This window comes from Podarcis gaigeae (genome assembly GCF_964106915.1).
Source record: "Podarcis gaigeae genome assembly, chromosome: 6".
Classification (NCBI taxonomy): Eukaryota; Metazoa; Chordata; class Lepidosauria; order Squamata; family Lacertidae; genus Podarcis; species Podarcis gaigeae.
Genome location: NC_139682.1, coordinates 43,222,063 through 43,237,924, shown reverse-complemented (window position 1 = coordinate 43,237,924; position 15,862 = coordinate 43,222,063). Strand labels below are relative to the sequence as shown.

The following is a 15,862-nucleotide window of genomic DNA, read 5'->3' as shown; positions in this document are numbered from 1 at the left end:
GAGCAGTGTGAATATCAAAGGAGGTTTTGAATCACAGATTCTTTTGGGAAATGCAGATCAGGTCTGTTCTCATTAAACTGAGAGATGGACTGAATCCCTAGAGGTGGATTTAAGGGAGTGTGACTGGTTTGGTTGCACTGGGTGCAGAGAGGGGGTGCTGCAGGGGGGGCACAATTATAATGTTGAATGGAAGGCAAGGGGGGGGGACATCAGATATTGGCATCACACAAGGCACCATAGAATTTTGAGACCCACTGTTCTCCCCCCATCCCTAGCTACAGCAAGATTTTTTGCTCCTCTTCCCCAGCACCCCGAAAGCCTGTACCCCAAATTGCCATGCCAGCACTTTTTGTGTGTTGTTTATTTCTGGTCGGAGCCAGAAATGTTGAATGTATGGCTATGGTTGTCAGACTGCAACTCAGAGAATGTATGTGGGCCTTTCACAGTTATGTAACTCAAGGAAGGGGATGCAACTGTGGATACCCCTGCTTCCTCTAGCAGGCTTGGAAAGAGAGTGGCTAAAGGGGTGGGGGTGGGGGGACAGAAGAGGAGCCCAGTTAGAGCTGCAAATTTTCATGGCTGTTGAGCTGTCAAGGCGTCATGCATTCTCTACTCCGATTGCTGGACAACCCTATTAGGACTCTGGAGCTTGCAGCATTTGCCTGCATTTGCCCTCTTGGCTAGCAGATGGTCTGCTGGCTGCCAACACAAGTGAGAGAAACCTTATGAACCGGCTGAGGGTCTCAAAGGCATTCCAGTTGCTATGCAAAGCTGTTTCTAATACATGATGCTGGGGCCACAATACCTTCTTCTCACTAGCAGAAATGAAGTATGAATGTGTAAACCAGAGGAATGGTTTGTGATGACATTACAACGTGTAAGATCTTTCACTGCTTGTTACTAGCAAGGAGAGATGCAAAACTGCTGGTTTCAGCAACAGCAGCAAAGTATCCCCCATAACATTCAGCCCTGCCCAGAGATTACTTTTTGCATTTTGTCCATGAATTATGCATTTGCTGATGGGGATGCAATTATGAAAAAGAGTCTTAAAAATATCTAGACAATGGAACAAATTCCTAAGGACACTATATGCATTCAATTCTTTTATGTCTACTTAACACAAACTTAGTTCTTTTAAATCAATTTCAAACTTTCATGTAGTGGCATCCTTTTAAACCTTGGGATTTTGTACCACTATCCCTTCCTTCTCACATGCCAAAGTTAATTCATTGTAATGGTCTTATAGCCCAAATGCATCAACATAGATCAGGCCTGCACAACTTCTCACTTGCAAAACCAAGCATTGTCTATCGTCCTACTGCATTTCTTGCAATAGAATTTTATGGCAGAATGCCTACTACAAGACTCATCTATACAGCTCCAAATAAAACATGTTAAGTGTGTTTTAAGTGCAATATAGACTGTGACACTAGATGGTGATGGCATGCCTTATGGAAAATTCAATGTATTTTTAAAAACGCTTTAAAAAGCATTTTCAGAACAGTTTTTATATGTAGATTCCAACACAGTTGAAGTAGTTTTGCGGTACTTGGACTAATAGGAACTTAAGACGCTGTATTGTACATTACCAAGTCACAGCATCAGTCTATCTAGCCTAGCACATTATTATCTATATGGACAGGCAGCAGTTCTCCAGGGTTTCAGGCAAGGGTCTTTCCCAGGCCCAGTTGGAGATGTCAGGGACTGAACCTGGAGCTTTTATATCCACTACTTTCAGGCATAGCAGTAACCAATGAATGATCACATCAAGGACCAGTCCTGTAGCCAAGATGGGGCAAATCGGTGCACAGTCATTGTCTCCCCCACCCTGAGCTGTGCTTTGTCCCCCCTCTGGATTCTTAAAAAATGTTTTTTTTTTTTTAATATGTGACATGACAGGCAAAGACAGCCTCCATTTAAAGAATGACAACTTGTTTTAAGAAGAGGAGAAATTTAAGAATAGGAGCCTCTGAAGTATTCAGCAAATAAGGCAGGGTGAGCACACCGCAAAAGCCTCATTTAGAAGAGCCACCACAAAGTCTGCTCACTCAAGATTTTCCCTGATTAAGGGTGGATTTTTCATTATCACAATCACCCTATAATTACTTAAGTAATCTTGGGTGTGTGGGGAGGGGATGGAGGGTGGGGAAGCCTGCATTGTCACAGCAACAATCGCAGATAACAATGGCTCTCAAAGTGAACCATTCACAGTGGGATAGGTGTTAAACAGACTTGTGTTCTTGCCCCAACTCTATTCAATATTTTCATTGCCATGATCCTACACTTTGTCAAATGGAAACTCCCCACCAGAGTAGAAATCATATATTAAACAGATGGAAAGCTCTTTAATCTGAGCAGGCTGAAAGTAAAGAGTAAGGTTACCGCAACTTCCGTCATAGAGCTTCTGTATGCTGATGACAATGTAGTGTGTGCATGCTCAGAGGATGACCTCCGAACCTTCCTAAATATCTTTGCAGAAGCTTACGAAATGCTTGGCCTATTGCTCAACATCCAAAAAACCAAAGTGCTGCACCAACAAGTACAAAATAACCCTTCTGCAGTGCCACAGATGTTGTTACGTTAGAAAATGTTGATCACTTCTCCTACCTGGGCAGTTATCTATCCACAAGGGCCGACACTGATGCCGAAATCCAGCATTGCCTGAGCTCTGTGAGTGTGGCTTTTTCCCGATTGAAGTGCAGAGTGTTTGAGGACTGGGACATTCGCAGGGAAACCAAAATGCTTGTTTACAAAGCTATTGTACTACCAACCTTACTGTATGCTTGTGAAACACGGACCACTTTTAAACGCCATCTCCAACTCCTCGAACGATTCCGTCAACGGTGTCTCCAAAAAAATTTACACATCATTTGGGAAGAAAGCTGAACTGTGTTCTTCCAGTGTACTGGAAGAAGCAAAGATCCCAGTGTTGAAGCAATGGTTCTTCAACATCAACTTCATTGGACTGGTCATGTTGTGTGGATGCCTGATTATCATCTTCCAAAGCAACTACTCTATTCCAAACTTAAAAATGGAAAGCGTAATGCTAGTGGCCAACAAAAGAGGTTTAAAGACTGTCTCAAGGCAAATTTTAAAGAATGTAGTATAAACACCAACAACTGGGAAGCACTGGCTTGCGAGTGCCCAGAAACCTATGTCCCCACTGTGGAAGGACGTCACCTATGGACTCATTGTTAAAACCGTGTTTATTGAAGACAATCTTACTCGGCTACGAGTGATCACCGAAGAAGAAGAAGACCAGGTCAGTCAGGGCCACAGTCGACTGTCCTCCCTAGATGGGTTGGTGGCTACTTTTCTAGATGGAGCTTCGGAGATATGAGCTACAGTCTCTCCTGTGCTTCTGAGAAACTAGCTGGGACCTGAAAAGTGGCAACTTTAAAAACACATATCTTTCCAAAAGACAAAACGGAGACAAAGAGACCAGGAAATAGAGATATTCCATGGTAAATAAAGGTAGCTGCAGCATGTGCATCAGTGACAAAATTATTACAATGCAGAGATTGCCAGGGCTGCTCCTTTTCCCAAGGCAGTCCTGTTTTAAGGCGTCATCAGGGACACACCAGGCCTCCTTGGCAACCAAATAGCCAAGATCTGTTTCCAAACAGCTGATCTTTCTCCCTGCAGAATTGGCAGATTCAGAGTGGATTTGGGACAGAGTGAACTGCCTTGGCCGACTTTAGTGATTAGCACACTGGTGATTTATAGGCCATTCATCATGGTCTGAAGGGCACACTGGCCCTTTTGACACCTGGCAGGCATGGAATTTAACAAGACCAGAGACCAGGACAGCTGATTTGCTCCTATCAATACCCGGTAGGGTTTTCTGCTTCTTATCAATATGGTTGCAAGGCAGTTCAGTGGATAACAGCCAAGGAGATCAAGGTTTTTTGTGACTGCCTGAGTTATGTAACTCACAGTTCAATCCTATACTGTACATGTCCCTTCAGAGTAAGTCCCATTGAGTTTGGGCTGCCATATTCCCAAAAGTGAAAATCCGGACAAAGTTGTTGAGCTTGCTTCTCCCCCTCAAAGTCCTCTCCCCAACCCTAAGTTTTCAGCCTTTTTTTGAATTTTAAAATGATTTTTAAAAAAATCTTAACCCTCACCTTGCCATATGTCTGGGTTCCCCCAGACATTTTGCATATTTTCTGAAGATATGCCCAGATGCCATTTTCCTGTAACTCAGATGTATGGCAGCCCTAGGTTACTCCATTCTAGGGTAGAGAATGGCAGCCTTTAGTTTGCTACCGAGCTTTTGTTAGCAAGTTGCCTTAGGCTGCAATCTTATGCATACTTACTTGAATGAAAGTCCCACTGAAGTTTATGAGACTTAGGCTGTGCACACATTCCCATTTAAGCTGCATCCAGTACATTCTCAATCCTGGCACACGTTATATCAGCCACAATTCATAGCTATCCGGTGGTTTCATATTAAATTCTAAGTTTTGATGAGTTGCGCCTTCCAAAATCAGCTTTAATCCAAACTGAGAAAAAGAACAACCTTGCTATGTTTTAAGCTGGTAATGTGTACGCAGCCTTACTTTTGATTAAACATGCCTAGGATCCCGTTGTGGTTGGGAATCAGGAGCTAGACTTTGTCACAACTTTCATTGCAACTACTTGGTGACGTAGCTGTCCCATTGGCTAGTCAATGCCACTGTAATCTTTAGGGGACTTTGGGAGATTTTATCTTTGTGAAGGCTTCTCAGCAGTTGTTGACCTTGACTAAATGAAATTTTCTACCTGTGATATTTCATCTGAACTTTTTGGAAGTCTTATCTCCCTCATTGCAGGTGCCTGGGTCCCACAATGATAAGAGGGATTTTGCCCTCTACATAAAGCAGATCTTACCATTGGGAGTTGGGCACTCACAGTTGGAAAAACCAGGAAGATGGGGAAGGGTCTGTTGTGCTTTGGTGAGTATATCTTGCAGTTTTCAATCTTCCTACTACAATTGTTAGGAAGGACAGAGGTTTCCTACAGAGTTGGTCTTAATAGCCATGGGGTGAATGTGTTCTAGAAAAGGTTTCACAGTGTTGTCTTCTGAGAATGAGCAATAATGTTCAAAATGCTGTCACATGCTTTGGAACTCTTTTTATTAGAGTTATGCCAAATTTGTTCCAACATAAAATGTATGGGGAAAACGTGGAGCTACTGAGAGTGGGATTTCTCCAATATTTTTGAAAGAAGGCATCTTCCTGAGGTGATCCCAGGTAGTCAGAATCGAATTAGAAAACACTTAGATAACACTATTTTATCATGTCATCATTCATTCAATCAAATATAGCTATGTGATGATGCCATGAAGCCAAATCATGGCAATGCTTTTGGTGGACAATTCTGTTCCGCCTTGCAGCAGAATCCCAAAAATAACCCTAAAAATGGGTATAGGGTGGTGCTGGTTCATCACACAGGAGGTGCATTGTGTGAAGCATGGCCCCTCCATTTTGATTCAACTTTATTTCTACATACTGATGAAAATATTTTTATCTGTTTCTAACACGTTTGCCTTTCTTTTGCAGGTTTGGCAGTTCTGCTGCAGCTGCAGCTTGGTGAGAAACTTTCCGTATATGGTTAATGAGACTAAAGTAAAGGTGGCTTTCTAGTGAGGCAGAGTGTTTAAACCAGCCATATTTTCTATGCTGTTATAGTCCACAAGGGGTCACACAGTGAATATGACTGCTTAGGTAACAAATGACTATTATAGCATTAAGGTGTCTGGAAGGGATAAAGCTCTTTAAAAATATAGTTTACAGATATTTTGGCATGAGGATGCCATAGGGAAACAACTTTGTAATCTCAGTAGGATCAGTGAGAAGCAAACTAGACTTCCCTGAAGGATGGTGGAGTTATTTCAAACTATATGTGATTATTTCCTCCAGTTGTTCATTTTTTTTTAAATCACAGCACAGTCTTGCATGGGACACATGGTGCATAGCTGTCAACTTTTGCCGTTTCTTGCGAGGAATCCTATTCGGAATAAGGGAATTTCCCTTAAAAAAAGGGAAACGTTAACAGCTATGACATGGTGGGAAAAGGGGATGTTTAACCCTTCCACCTGTTCATCCTTGAAAATAGTTGTCCCTAGCTATTTTCCCACCCACTGAGGAAAATATAAAGGCTCCCTGTGCATGTATTTTTCCAACTTTGAACAACACGTTGAAACCCTCCAGTTCTGAAACAAAGTAGCCCTTCTGCCAATCCATGCAATTTTTTTGGAGGGGGGAGACAGACATCTGTAAAGGAGAGCCTGGTATACATGCACAAACTCTCCCTGTTTTGGAACTCTGAGCAGGGAGAGCTAATATGCACAAGGAGGTCCCCTTTTACAGACACCTTCCCTGTGTGGGCAGTGGGCAGTGGGTGTGGGAGATGCCCAATAAGGGCTAATTTGCAGCGAGTGGCTATTTTACTAGCTAGAATAGTTTTTATAGCATAGTTGTATAAGGCACAATGACAGCAAGAATGAAAATGAGCCCTGCAAATGTTGCTCATCTTTGTTTCACCCCCTTTCAGGTTCTGCCTACAAACTAGTGTGCTATTTCACCAACTGGTCTCAGTATAGGCCAGAGCCAGCCAAATACTTCCCAAACAACATTGATCCAAATCTCTGTACTCATTTGATATATGCCTTTGCCACTATGAATCAACATAAGATTGCCCCTTATGAATGGAATGATGAGGACAGGCTCTTCCCTGAATTTCAAGCACTTAAGAACAGGTCAGTATTTTCTTTCTCCAGAATGAAGTGAAAACGGGTGATTTTCCAAACACGATTTTCCAGGTATGGAGGCACAAATAGTATTGAAGACGGAATCACATATAACTGTTTTGATGCAAACGTGAGCACAAATAATCACGAATGCACAATAACAAACACATTTGGAGAGGCCCATAGTCTAATTACTATGTAAGCTTCATGCAAGCAAATCAAGATGAATCAATAGGTCATCTGAAGAAACCCTGTCTATTTGTACAAGCATGTAACATGGATCCTTTTTTAAAATTTCAATTTCAAGAAATTGTTGCAAGAGATCTTGAAATAACAGAATAATAATAATAATAATAATAATAATAATAATAATAATAATACGTTACTTTGTGCCTTGGTTTTTATTCAGCATTTCAACATTCCTTTAACATTTCACTTTTGACTCTGGAATCACCATGCAAGTTTCTAGACTGATATTCTCTTACATGTTTCACAGCAACCCCAATCTTGTCACACTGCTAGCTATTGGAGGCTGGAATTTTGGCACACAGAAGTGAGTATCCTTTCCACATACATACTAAACTGTGACAGTATTAAGACTCTGAACCCATAGAGTGTGTTCCTGTTGAGCATTTGAAACGCAAGCAGACGTAAGGTTCTGGCCAGAGTGATAGCTATGGACAAGCAATGATCTGAAATTAAATTGTGACACTGGTTGAGGAATAAGGTATGGGTTGTGATAACAAACCACTCCAACAGGGTAAAAGCAACTTTTGATGAGGGGTTCCAGTGACCTTGTTAACTAGGAATAGGGTCAATAAAAGTGATGATGATTGACATGATACCTGCAGAACTGTGTATGCTGTGTTCTAAATAAAAACACAAAAGCAACAAATCACAATTTTGTGCTACGATAATCTAGTTCTATGCCAATAATTCTGAGTTCTGTATAAATTATTACAAAATGGACATATTTGCATATATTTCTTTCATTTGCACAATGTAATCTGATATGGCTAACCAGAGGAGCTATCCAGGGTACTGGATAGGGTACTCTGCCTGACCTGTCCTACTTAGCCTTCCTTCTGGCTTCTGAGCATAAGGCAATGTCCAAATTGTCATACTTCTACTGGGTTCCTCTTACATGTTTCCCAAGCTGCTTGCCCATGGGCAGCTTCTGCATGACTAGAGCAACATTTAAAGGACTCAACCCTATGAGTGGGGACTGATTCCTCCAGTCAACGAATCAATGCTTTGCCAAGAAGGAATGCCGGTTACATGGGCAAGATCTATATGATCAGACCTCTGACCAGTGGTCGGGCCATTTAAACATTACTTGAGCTGTGTGGGAGATGGTCTTGGAGAAGTGGCTCCAACATTGTTGTGATAAAGTTTATAAAGTACATAGCAGCATTCATTAAGTAAGGGAAGAAGTTTGCCGCAATTCTTAGGGTGTAAATTTTGCATTCACTACTAATCTTTCACTGTGTGATTGTGTTTCATACATACTCCTGATTATGGGAGCATGTGTGATATCAGTTGCAAAAAAGAGCAATCATACATTAAACAGGGTAATATATTTTGGTTAATAAAAAGGGAATGATATCTAAATGGTATGCAAGGGCATGTGGGAAACTATCTAAGAATCCCCTCTTCCTAGGTTCACTGAAATGGTTGCCTCAGCTACCAATCGTAAAATCTTCATTGATTCAGTGATTGAATATCTTTGTAAGTTTGGGTTTGATGGGATTGACCTGGACTTTGAATATCCAGGATCGAGGGGAAGTCCTCCCGAAGACAAGCAACGCTTCACAATCCTGATTCGGGTGAGAAATCAACACACTAGTTTTGATAATCCCCCACAATCTGTGCTTCAGAAAATCAGCAGTAATGTTTGATTCCCAAAACCCCTTTGAAACCACACTTTCCTTATGTCTTACAGTTGTACATAAAGTTTATGTGCAGTTATTCACTACGCCGGATTTATGTACTGCATGAAAGCTTAAATGATTGGGACAAAATATTTTTGGCATAATATTTTGTAGCCTTTCTGGCTTTTGTCACTTTAAACAACACAATTGTTAGATTAGCACTGCTACACCAGAGCTGCACACTGTACAGCAGGTGACACTCTTCCTCCAAGGATTTAAAAGAATAGCAGCAGCAACAGCTGAAATATAAGCAACAGGGCATGACCAATAACTTAGTAATAATAATGACTTAAATGGGGGCAGGCATGTTGGTCACTTGCAGAAAACAATGGAAGAGAGTTCAGTAGCACCATAGGACACTAGTCTGTTAATCTTTAAGGCAGGAGTGGGGAACTTCTGACCTCTGAGCTGGATGTGGCCTGTGATGGGTTCTCAAATGGCCCTAGGCCTTTCCTCCCCAGTCCTGCTCACATAGTGACAGGAGAAGATAGATGAAGGAAGAGAAGTCCCACAAGGCTCTGTCATTTTAAATAACAGCAGCTCTAAAAAAAGTTCACAAATTGGTTTGGGTGGGTAGTCATGTTGCTCATCATTAATCGTGCAAAAAAGGAAATCGATCAATAGGTATGGCTCTTGCACTATTATGTTTCACTCACAATTCAGAAAAGGAATGGAAGCACGTCTTGGGACAAGAAACCCATTCCCTCCCCGCCCCCCCCCCCGGTACAAAAATATTATATTTTTAGTGCAGGGAAATGCACTGGAATGAATGCAGTGGAATGAATGCAAGAAATGTCCAACAAGCTGATAGTGTGGAATGTTCTAACATTTACGTACAAGATGTCTGTAGATCAAAGTGGTGTTTGACAACTTAAAAAAAAAGACATACATGCCAATAAGGTGGCTGGTGAAATAACCATAAATTTATGTAACACGTTAACAAATTTGGGGCTGTTTCAATATATCCTATAGAAATGTGTGAATAACAGATACTCATGAGAAACAACAGTAAGGTTTGACATGATTCTCAATACTGTATCTCTCCACAGGAAATGCTGGCTGCCTTTGAGAACGGTAAATGTAATGGGAAAAGGCTTTTGATCACAGCAGCAGTTTCTGCTGGCAAAGGGACCATTGATGCTGGATATGAAATTGCTGCAATAGGACAGTAAGTACCAGGAAGCTCAAATGAGGATTTCAACTCTGCTCCTAAATTAGTGGTAGAATTTCCATTTTGCGCAGTTAAGTACCAGTGTCACTGATGAAAACCTAAGAAGATTATAGAGTCATACCATAGCCTGGTATTGGATTTTCCAGTGTTTCTTATGTCATTACTCCATGACAGGGGTTCTCATATTTTTTACCTCAGGACATCACTTGAGATAACTGAAAACTACCAAGGCCCACCTTGGCTCAGAGCCAGAGCCAGTCACATATTGGTGGTAGAGCTTGGCTTAGTAAGCTGGCAAATATCAACACCATTTTCTGCTGATATCTAATCACTCTCTTGAAATTGCTAAATTCTTCTCCACAATTATTTTCTTGTGGCAAGGAATTCCATAGTTCAGCCTTCTTCGAGCTAAGTACAGACATCAGCTCTGGAGGTTTTGTGACTTGGAGTCCCCATTTCGGGCAGAATCTGCTAATCCAGAAGTGCTGAGTGAAGACAGCTTTTTATTTTATATTTTCCCTTCTGCTTGCCCACATGCTGCTCAAAGTATTTTTTTTACTCTTGTGTTGCCATCTCTTCTCCCACTTTTCTATTACATTTCACTTGTACCCCATTCCTCTCCAAACTGTGAGTTTCTTTCACCTTTCCTCTCTACCCCTTTTACATTTACTTCGTCCTCTCTTATCCTCTTCTCTGTTCCTAATTTATTTATTTTTCTGTAAATATTAGTCTTCTGTCTTCAGCACCTCCTCTTGCCCTTTCCCCACAGAGGAGGGAGACCTCCTTTTCCTCCTTGCTCCCAAACACCTGTCTCCTGACCACTTTGTGAGGACCTGCAGGTGTTGGTACTGGCCCAGCCAAAAACTACAGCATAGCTAAGGGGACAGGGGCACAAGGTGGGAAAATGAGGAGGTATTGTGGCACTGAGGCCCACCTAAAAGTGGTCCGATGCCCACTGGTAGTCCCCAGCTCGCTGCTTAAGACATGGTGGTCTATAAGAAACCATGTACTAGCTATAGCAATGGTTTTGTTTGATTTATTCCAGACTTTTAGATTTCATCAGTGTAATGACATATGACTTCCATGGTGGTTGGGATACCTGCACAGGACACAACAGCCCATTGTATGTGGGATCCAAAGACCAGGGTGATTTAAGGTATTTCAACTGTGTAAGTAAAGCCTCCTGATCCTAGAAATGCTATTATTGTGTGTTTTTCACGAGACAGATGAATGTACTGAGTCCTAATTCCACCCTTCCCCTTTTCCTCAGGATTATGCCATGCAATACTGGAAGGACAATGGTGTCCCAGCTCAAAAGCTGCTTATGGGATTCCCCACCTATGGGCGCACTTTCAGGCTTACTACATCAGATACAGGTGTTTGTGCACCTGTCTCTGGGGCTGGCTCTGCTGGCCCTTACACCCGCGAGGCAGGCTTCTGGGCCTACTATGAGGTAACTCTCTTGAGCAACTCTCTTTCAAACTCTGCTCCGCTTGTCAGGCTTTTCATGCAGGCTAAATGTGATATGACTGTGTATATGATTAGTTCCTGGGTCAAAGGGGGAGTACTTGAAGAGGGAACTTCCTGTAGAAGCCCGGAGACCTAGGAGTAAGCAAGGCTCTTTGTCTGCTGTAAAACAACTCAATGACCTCTTGCTTTAATAAGCACTTTCTCTGCATATGTTGGACAACCTGGAACAACAGCATCTTATTAAAAAATTAATTAAATGGCAATTCTAGAGAAAAGGGTGAAAGCGGAAGTATCCTTGGAGCTGAAAGACTTAGCATCCATGTCCTGTAACCATCTTGTGCTCTTCCTACAGTGCTTAATGGCAACAGGTCTGCAAGCCGCTAATAATGTCCCATGCAATATGAGAGGACTACCACATAGCGCAGTTGGCATGGACTAAGGCTGATAATTGCATGTTCTCATAGTGCTGGCACATGTTCCCAAGTAGTTGCATTGTTAGATACCCCCCACCCACATGCTATACTTAGTCTTAGATTATTTAAGCACCTAATTAGGGAACCGGACTACAATAGTTTTGTCATAAATGTTTCTCTCTATAGCTATCATGCTTATGCCAGCATTTTAAACAGTATCAGACATTTACCTTATCAAATGTGATATCTTGTGCTCAATAATAGGTGCTTAGCTGTGGCTTGCTTTTCTTACCCTCTGTTTCCAGGTCCACCCTCTCCTTTTAGATTTGTTCTAGAGGTCCAGTTTGAAATATTAATGATTTACTCTACACAGAGGTTCAGATCAAGGCCTTAGACACATGTGGCCATTCAGAGATAGATGTGTCAGGGGATGCTCTGATATGAGAGAAAATCCTTCTCAGGAAACCCTAACCCTTATTAGTTTTTAGGTGCCTGAATCAGCACAAAACGGGGGCCAAAGCTGAGCCCACAATGATGTCCTCTGGTATTAAGAATTGCAGAATGATTTTTGTGTGTGTAATGTTTTCACAGATTTGCACATTTTTAAAAACTGCCACAAAAGAATGGATTGATGACCAGAAAGTTCCATATACCTACAAGGGTAATGAATGGGTTGGATATGATGACATTTGCAGCTACAAATACAAAGTAAGATGAATGTGTTTCATTTTCTTTTTACCATTTTCCTAAAATTAGGACATATGTGGACTGCATGTTTGAACTGACATGGGATTTAGCAAAGATGTGAATTATCGCTGTCCAAATAAGAAGTGGTTTGAGTAACAGATATGAAATGAAAAGGAAAAATGCTGTGGAATTTTTTATTAAATAGCTTTTTGTTTTGTTTTTTGCCAGGTCAAATACCTGAAAGAGAACAATTTTGGAGGTGCCATGGTTTGGGCAATTGATCTGGATGATTTTCTGGGTACATTCTGTAATGAAGGAAAATATCCTTTAATAAACAAGCTGAAGAGACTTCTTGAATCAAATGGTAAGCTGTTTCCAGAAGGGTAGCCATGTTAGGATCTTGTGGCATCTTAAAGATGAGCAAATTTCCTACGGCAGAAGTGTTCATGGGATGGATACAGTTCATGGCATGAGTTGCATGAAGTAGCAAACAGATATACAAACAAAAAGGGTGACGGTGGGAATGTAGAGGACTGAGGTAAGAGGAAAATGAAATGCAGAAAGAACAGACTGTGTTGATTACCTGAAAGCAAGATAGTGACAGTGACAAATTAGCAACGCAGCAGTGATCTTGATGACACCCTGGCATTAACTTAATCTCAGTTTCAGCTACCAGTGACAGAAATGAATTGCCTGATAAACTATAGTTCAGCGGTTTCCCACTGAAGTTTCCATCTGTAACTCCTTTGTTCAATGATCTAGGACACTTGGAAAAATTATTCCTGCTCAGTTATGTTATTGTTAAGTAAATAGGCATGGTTAAGTTAATAGAATATTTGACTTCCTGTTTAAATAATGCTTCCAATATGGCTCCAAGACTAGGAATGGTTATACACTGCTCCTAAATCACCAGAAACAGTGTGAATGCTTAAAGATTCAGTCTCTGGCACATGGTCATAACTGGTGACCTTGCACTGCAGCAATGTCAGGATCTTAGCACAATTGCTACGCCTCTGCTGCTCACACAAGGACACTCACATTGGCAGTGCGGAACGGACAAGGTTTCCCTTTATTTCTTTATGTTGCATTCCCTGGGCTTCTCATACTTAGGACATAATATCCTGGGATTATTTTAGCCTCAGAATGATTCCACACAGGGCCGGATTTAGGTTTGATGAGGCCCTAAGCTACTGATGGTAATGGGGCCCTTTATATGTCTAGCTGTCCTTTGTCAACAACAAAATGTCGCTGTTTTTTGTGTACATACGCCTTGTCTCATGGACGTTCCAAGTTGCGTCCGTGGCAAACCTGGAAGTAAACACTGGGTTTGCCACAATTTGTGCATGCGCGGAAGCAGCTTCTGCCATCTGCACATGCGCAGAAGCGCACTACCGCCAAATTTATTGATCATTTTAATACTTTCTTTATTTGTAATTAAATTCATTAATGGTTTCATTACAATCAAGCAGCATATAAATGTTGTGAATGAATGAATGAATGAATGAATGAATCAATCATGAAGCCATTTTCTACAGTGTGAGAAGAGGACCATGCCTGTAAACAAACAGTGGAAATAAGCAACACCGAGTTGGGGATCCCCCTTGATATATCCATTGTATGATCCCATATAATATGATCATATGATCCCATATAATTATGAACATACAGAATTCCTTTACAGGGTTCTGTGTTCAATGGGAGTCACAAATTCCCAAGCCATAAGCCTGTCTCCCATGTGAAGTGCAAGTCAGCCCCTAGTTAGAATCATAGAATCATAGAGTTGGAAGAGACCACAAGGGCCATCGAGTCCAACCCCCTGCCAAGCAGGAAACACCATCAGAGCACTCCTGACATATGGTTGTCAAGCCTCTGCTTAAAGACCTCCAAAGAAGGAGACTCCACCACACTCCTTGGCAGCAAATTCCACTGTCGAACAGCTCTTACTCTCAGGAAGTTCTTCCTAATGTTTAGGTGGAATCGTCTTTCTTGTAGTTTGGATCCACTGCTCCGTGTCCGCTTCTCTGGAGCAGCAGAAAACAACCTTTCTCCCTCCTCTATGTGACATCCTTTTATATATTTGAGCATGGCTATCATATCACCCCTTAACCTCCTCTTCTCCAGGCTAAACATGCCCAGCTCCCTTAGCCGTTCCTCATAAGGCATTGTTTCCAGGCCTTTGACCATTTTGGTTGCCCTCCTCTGGACACATTCCAGTTTGTCAGTGTCCTTCTTGAACTGTGGTGCCCAGAACTGGACACAGTACTCCAGGTGAGGTCTGACCAGAGCAGAATACAGTGGCACTATTACTTCCCTTGATCTAGATGCTATACTCCTATTGATGCAGCCCAGAATTGCATTGGCTTTTTTAGCTGCTGCGTCACACTGTTGGCTCATGTCAAGTTTGTGGTCAACCAAGACTCCTAGATCCTTTTCACATGTACTGCTCTCAAGCCAGGTGTTGATCATGTACCTCTAAGAAATGAATAGCATTTGCAAGAAGGCAAGTGGACTGGACATCTTTGGTTTACATACGCACACAATGAGCTTTGCCTGGGAGCACTTTCTTATTTATTTATTTGTATCTAAATTGATATGACCTGTTTGCATAAACACACCTTCCCTGGGTGTCTCAGTTCTTTAGTATGATTCTGTAGGAATATGATTTTCTCACTGTGTTGTCAAATATTAATTTTAGAGCCTATTGTGCCAGACTGCCCTGGTGGTGTGACTCCAACGCCTTCCACAACTACTACAACCACTAATGGAGATACAGGTCCTCCTCCTCCTCCTCCTGCAACAACAACTCTGGGGCCCCCAGTGCCTGGTAACTTTTGTGCCAACCAACCGGATGGTATCCATGCGGACCCAGAAGACAAGACCAAATTCTATGTATGCGCTAACCATCAGACTCACAGTTTCAGCTGTGCAGCTGGATTGGTTTTCGATGACAGCTGCAAGTGCTGCAACTACCCTTAAATATTAACAGGTGGTTTCCATCAAGAAGAGATGATTAAAATTATGTAGCCTTGTGGTCCACAGCAGACCCCTTTGCCTACAAATAAAATCTACCAGGCATGGCTAAAGTATGTTTGTGCTGATGTCTTTTTGGTAAAATATATTGGCTGGGTGTCCTTACTTTCATTCATGATAAATTTAAAGAAGAAGATGTGGCTTTTTATGTCCCGGGCAAGATGGAGCTAAATGTGGCTTACCCAACATAGGCTTGTGCCTAGGAGGGAATCACCAAAGGGACTTGAAAAGGGGAAGGGCATAATCCAAAGGCATACAATGCAGCAATTTTGTTAAAGTTAATACTAGCAACAGAGGAAGTTTTCTTTATCTAGCCCAGCATTGTCTACTCTGGCTGGCAGAGATTCTTAAGATTTCCAGGCAGATAGTATTTCACAATTCCTTCTACCTGATCTCATTTTGTAGTTTTCTGTTGTGAACTGCCCTC

The 15,862-nt window shown here is 41.8% G+C and overlaps 1 protein-coding gene across 1 annotated transcript; it reads left to right on the top strand.

The window, feature by feature from the left end:
• Nucleotides 1–4,912: 4,912 nt before the first annotated feature.
• LOC310847299 (acidic mammalian chitinase-like) lies at nt 4,913–15,488 on the top strand (the record flags this gene model as incomplete). The annotated part of the gene is made up of 11 exons (XM_083744885.1): nt 4,913–4,937; nt 5,544–5,573; nt 6,538–6,742; nt 7,230–7,286; nt 8,394–8,559; nt 9,714–9,832; nt 10,881–11,004; nt 11,106–11,288; nt 12,310–12,426; nt 12,634–12,769; nt 15,101–15,488. The coding sequence occupies 11 exons, from the start codon at nt 4,913–4,915 to the stop codon at nt 15,379–15,381; spliced, it is 1,443 nt and encodes a 480-aa protein (XP_083601011.1). The 3' UTR covers nt 15,382–15,488.
• Nucleotides 15,489–15,862: the final 374 nt, after the last annotated feature.